Below are 5,574 nucleotides of genomic sequence, written 5' to 3'. Positions count from 1 at the left end.
CCATCCCCAACCCCTCCAACACCTTCGCCACATGAATCTCCTGAATCGGCTCCTTCCTCTGCTCCGAAAACGTCAAATGCCTCAGCAAAATCGGACTGTCAAAACACAGCGTGTCCATATCCTCACTCGCCGCCGCATACACCTTCCCCGCCCTGGCCAGCACCGCACACTGCGCCTCCGCCTCGGTCGGCGCAACAATATACGGTATCCCCATCAGCTTCAACAGCTTCTGACACTCGGCATTATGCTCCCTCGTCACCCTCACCGTCCTCCGACTAAACTTCTCCACCTCCTCCGCCGTCCCCGTCTCCTTGGCCTCCTCCAACCCCTCGTGCGCCTCCTGCTTGCGCTGGAACCGCTTGGCGAGCTCGCCAGACTTGAGCTTGGGCGGCGCGCCGTCAAAGACATAAAGCGGCTTAATCCCATTGTCCACCATTCGAAGGGTGCGGTAGAACATGCCCATCAGATGAGACGTCGTCTGCCCGTCTTCGTTCATGAGCTGCTGGCCGTCGGAGCGGACGGCGATGAGGAACGAGTAGATTGACATGGAGGCGTCCTGTTTTTTTTTTTTTTTTCAGCCCCAGAATTAAAAAATACCGTTCTCAGGTGGGTTTGAAAAGAGTGGACAACAAACTTACAATCGCAACCTTCCTCCCAAACTGGTTCTTGATCTCCCCCTCCTTGACCGCATCGGGCGCCTCGTCTTTGATGATCTGGAATAAGTTTTTGATTCCCATGGTTGCGACTTTTTTCTTGTCCTCTCTGCTGTTTTGTGTTGTGGTGAGAAAATCGCTGGTTTTGTCGAGGGTTGCGAGAGTGAGGAGGGGAGGTCGAAGCTTCGTGATGTCAGAGCAAGGAAGATTGGACGAGAGCGCAGTTTGACGCGTTCAGCTCTTTGAGGTAAAGTGAGACGCGCTTCGCGAATTGGGAGCGAGAATTTAAGTGGGTCCCCCACTTTAGACCCCTGTCGGGGAGGAAGTGTGCTGCCTGGGTTAGGTGGGGGGAACTGGCAGGTACGGAATGCTCTGTAGGAAGGAGCGCTGAATTATTCAGTAGATGGTAACTTATTAAAGGTGAAAACTGTAACTACCCAAGTTTAAGTCCAATGAGCTGAGTTTTCTGGTGTTCTCTGTGGTATCAATTCAGGGAAAGCACGCTTCAGCATGGTTCCGCCATCAAAGCCACGTCTAATATTTACACTTTACTCTCTACCAGAACTCAAATTATCAAACTGTCTTTTAAACAGCCAGAAAAAAAACCATTTGCTTGAATGGGAATATGGGGAATATTGTAAAGACTAGGTACAAGTGTATATAAATAGCAAGAAGAATATGTAACAAAAGCGCTAAATGCGAGCTGAGAGAGAGCTGCTGTTGGCTGCCCCTGAGGTATAATAGGGTGGGATATCTAGGGTATGGGTATGCGTATGGGTAATCAATCCACCATCCGAACAGGATGTATGAAGTGGGCTCTTCTCCAATTGTACGGGCAGTGGAGCGGGGAGGACTCCCGACCGGGTGTCCTGACAGGTCGTCGGCGGGATGAGTTGAGGACGCGGCCAGCGTCGGTGTTGGCCCCTACGTTGCTATCCTCCAGCCCGGGATCTGCTATGCATTGCGTCCCGCGCACTCAGATCATGGTCGCAGGGCTAACTTTTCTCCGCGACGTTGTCCACCGTTGCTGGTTGGAGAGGATATCATGGGAAAGAAGCAAAGATGTGGCAATGGCGTTTAGAAGTTCTCCTTGCCCCAAACAAAGTTGAACCTGTCATAGTTGTCAGCAACTGATGAAACTGTCCGTCTAGGGATCATCGAAACTTACCCAGGCTCGCTGTACTTGTTGCAAAAGACGTGCAGTTGGCTGCCCAAACCCTTGGGACCGCAGAAGAACACACCAGCCTCGGCAGGCGTGTGAAGCTTCCGGATACCTCTGAAGATCATATCCCAGTTGGGGCGACCAAAGTTGGTCGGTGACCGGAGACCAGTAATCGTGTCCTTGTCGGCGTTGGCGTCGTTGATCATGATGTTCGTCGCGTCATCAACCTTGATCTTGGCTGTCAGGTACGTGTGAATCTCGATTCTGTTGTCCACATCCTGCGCCTCAATAGCGAGAAGAAGCGAGCGGAACCACTCAAAAGAACCGAAATCTCTGCAAATCCAAAAGAAGTAGACCTTGCTGAGCCGTGTCCGCTTCTGAGGGTAGTTCATGCGGTACCAGATCGACTTGAGAATCGAGGCGAAAGGCGTAACACCGATACCGGCACCGCAGAGAACCGAAATCTCGTACTTGAACACATCCTCCGAAGCTGAGCCAAAGGGTCCATCGATGTAAACACGGGGAAGCACACGGCGGAGAGCGGGATCAACCTCATCGTTGGACTGATCCACACCAACAACCTTGGAAGCATCCCCCTTCTTCTTGTCGAACTCGCAGCCCAAAGTCTCAGCAACAGCCCTGGTGAAGTCACCCACAACGCGCATGTGGATCGAGATGTAGTCCTCCTCGGGAGCGCTGGTCAGAGTGAATGGGTGATACTGCCAGAGAGAAACAGCCGGGCAGCAGAAAAAGATGTACTGTCCAGCCCTGGTCTTGGTGTGCTCCTTCTTGATCTGAATTTCGCAGACGTTGCTCGGGTGCTGAATGACCTTGGAGATATATGTCTTGTGTCTGCCGCGAATCTCACGGGCAACACGCTCGGCCAGGTAGGCGAAACCACCGTACATCCAGTACTGCCAAAAGACGCCGATAGCCTGGGTGCCGATCGAAATACAAAAGGGTGCAAAGTCGGGCTGAATCATGCAGAAAGCACCGTGGATCGACCAGAAAAAGAAGAAGACGATAAACATGTGGTGAGTGTACCAGAATCGTTCATAGTTGGCGCGTCTCGTCTTCTCAACCGAGGTGATGACCATTCCCATGAGCGCGATCAACATCACGTATCCAGTCCAGCCCGGGCCCGACACGAAGTTGGCGAGAAGCCATCCGTAGATGCCCAAGTTGTTCTTAGCGGCGACCTGAGCAAAGTTGTTCCAATGGGCAATCGTATGAACCCAGGACCAAAACACGATCGACCAAGCGGTGGTGATATGGAAAGTGATGTTCTTGTCGAACTGAATAATGCCGTTCAGGGGCGTTTGTCTGGCCATGGAAATGAGCGTTCGGCAAACGGGGAACAGAATCAAGGCGACATCGACGTGGAGGACCAGCGCAGCGGATCTGGCAATCATAAACGTCGGGCCAAATGTGTCTCGGGCTATTTGTAAGTTCTCCTTCACCGCAAAATTGACGAAACTGAAGGCGAATAAGATGGCGTGGAGGAACATGAAAACGAAGACGAAACTGGCGATATGTCAGCCTTCACCTACCCACCACATCGTCGCAATCCAAAAGCAAACCACCTACATTCGGCGATATCCTTCGTTCACCATCCACTTGTCGAACTTTTCCCTTGGAGTCAGTTCCTTTTGCCTTTCCTGTGTCATTTCGCCCGACAACAACATCCGTGTAAGTGGCGTCCATCTTGATCTCTCCGACTGCTTCATTGACCCGCTGCTCCTTAAACCCCCATCGTAACCTCCGTAACCCGACATGGTGGGTGATAGTCGTCGTCGTCTCGATTAAATCCAGCAATTCAGCCCTGCTTTTCCTCCTGATTCTTTTTCCTTTTCGAAAATCCTCGTCTCTCTAACCCTCCCACTGGGGCAGTCGATCCCCGTTTTCCTCTAGCGATTCCCAATTAAAAGATGTTGATGCGTGTTATAAATATCCAAGAGTCGATAATTCGTCGTCAGAACCTGCTGAAAGCGTGCGAACCAGACCCATTAAACGACAGTCGTGAATGTGAGGCTTCGGCCGTGAGACAGAATAGTAATGAGCGGATATGGAGCCTGCATATGCCAGGAACGGCCGGGAGGCGGTATGGTTAGCAAAACCACACACCTCGAAACGATTGCACTTCGCCGAGCAAAAAGAGAGGGAGAAGGGAGAGGGGAAGGTTCGGCAGCACCAAAGGTGCGGGAGCCAGTGTGGTTATGTGAGGTGCCAAGCGAAGCAAGTCACCAGAAACATGAGCTGATGTGTGAGGATCATACCTGTCCACAAATGCCTGCGTACGGCGGCTGCTGGGACCCAAGTTTGCGTGTGCTAGGTATCTAGGCCACTCTGCCGGAGACGAGGGAGAAAAGAGGAGGGAACTCGAAGTAGGTAAGAAAGAGAAACGAATGCAAAATGACTCGGCAAGGGGGTTATCGCGTCCTAGAGCTCTTGTCGTGAGAGAACGTGGAGCCTGTCAGGGGTGGGAGAGGGATAGGAGAAGCTGGAGGCGCGCCTAGAACCACGATGGCACACAAGATGGAGACAGCGGCAACGGCTTGTGCAGGTGCAGCATGCCAAGCAGGGGCCAGGTAGCGGTGGTGCTCAGGGAAATCCAAGAAATCGAACGAGGCTGGAACTTGCGGCCGGCCTCTCCCCACGTTGTCGAAACGACATCGAGAGAATTGTAACGCTGTCCTTCGGGGCGGGGCTCTGCGGCACCACTGCAGGGGGGCCGAACGGGTGCTCACCCATGTTATAAACGGCAGCAAGGGTCCTCCTCGCCGCTGGCCTTGTGCTCGAAGAGGTCAGTATCGGATGTCTACGCCATAATAATAAGCCCAGCCCAGATGACTCTGTTCTGCTCTCTAGACACATCATTAGCTGCTGAAGACCTCATGTCAAGTGTATCCCGATCACCCATCCTGACGCTGTATAACTCCGTCCTTTGCGCCGTGTGACCAAACCGAAACTGGCTGACCTAGGGCTTCGCAGCGTACACAACTGCTGAATGGCCAGCGGCAGTCTGTGATCAGACCGATCACCCGTCGAGGTAGGGTACGGCACGGTGGAAAATGGCGCCACTTTCGAGACCGCAGTACCATCTCTGCCTCAAGATTGTTCGGATGTTTTGCAGGTACGGAGATACCTCTTTTCGAGGGTCATTAACCGCCAGCTCCCATTCGCGCGCAACAGACTGAGAGAGATTCTTTCGTTGCAAGCTGTCGGAGAGAAAGCCAACGGCGGTAGCTCGACTTGTCAGGAGCGGGTGCCAAGGCTGGGGTCAGATCAGCTCCACATTGAAGGACCAGGAACGCTCCTGATTGGACACACATGTTCAACTAAGAGGGCGGCCGAGCGTTGTCGTTGCTGTTTCGGCTGGGATCCTGATACGCAAGCGACGGTTCAGTTTCGGGACCAACCAGTGCGTCTCGCCACAGAAAAGAGAAAAGCAAAGCAATGCCTCAATGCCCGCCGATTCCTTCTGCAGAAATCAGACCATTTTGATAATTTGAGCCCACGAGTGCCCCCAAGTGTAATCCCAAGCCTCCGGGCTGGATGTATGCTTACCTGCCGTTCGTTGACTCAGCGGCGGTAAAAGTGTGATGTCAGTGTCAAGTTCACGATGTCAACGATTGCCCAGAAAATCTGAAGTCTCACGCCCAGTCGGATATCGGCGCAGATATTGCATACAATCAGTCACGGCACACGTGTAGATATGGTATTTTACGTACATCCTACATCCAGGGCGAATCGACCCTA

At 52.7% G+C, this 5,574-nt stretch overlaps 2 protein-coding genes across 2 annotated transcripts in view; both read right to left on the bottom strand.

Annotated features, from left to right (window-relative positions):
* Nucleotides 1-737, bottom strand: part of PODANS_5_9590 (uncharacterized protein) — a gene marked incomplete at both ends in the record, with an annotated part of 1,375 nt that extends 638 nt beyond the window's left edge. The window contains 2 exons of the mRNA XM_001904742.1: nucleotides 2-556; nucleotides 639-737. Of these exons, the coding sequence (XP_001904777.1) occupies nucleotides 2-556; nucleotides 639-737 (654 nt within the window). The remainder of the gene's footprint in view (nucleotide 1; nucleotides 557-638) is intronic.
* A 993-nt stretch (nucleotides 738-1,730) lies between these two features.
* PODANS_5_9580 (uncharacterized protein) lies at nucleotides 1,731-3,590 on the bottom strand (the record flags this gene model as incomplete). Its single annotated transcript, XM_001904741.1, has 3 exons — nucleotides 1,731-1,764; nucleotides 1,822-3,339; nucleotides 3,403-3,590. 3 exons carry the CDS (start codon nucleotides 3,588-3,590, stop codon nucleotides 1,731-1,733), a joined length of 1,740 nt encoding a protein of 579 aa, XP_001904776.1.
* Between the last annotated feature and the right edge of the window lie 1,984 nt (nucleotides 3,591-5,574).

This window comes from Podospora anserina, chromosome 5 (assembly GCF_000226545.1).
Source record: "Podospora anserina S mat+ genomic DNA chromosome 5, supercontig 9".
Lineage (NCBI taxonomy): Eukaryota > Fungi > Ascomycota > Sordariomycetes > Sordariales > Podosporaceae > Podospora > Podospora anserina.
Note: the sequence above shows the minus strand (reverse complement) of the source record. Positions and strands in the feature narration are given on the sequence as shown.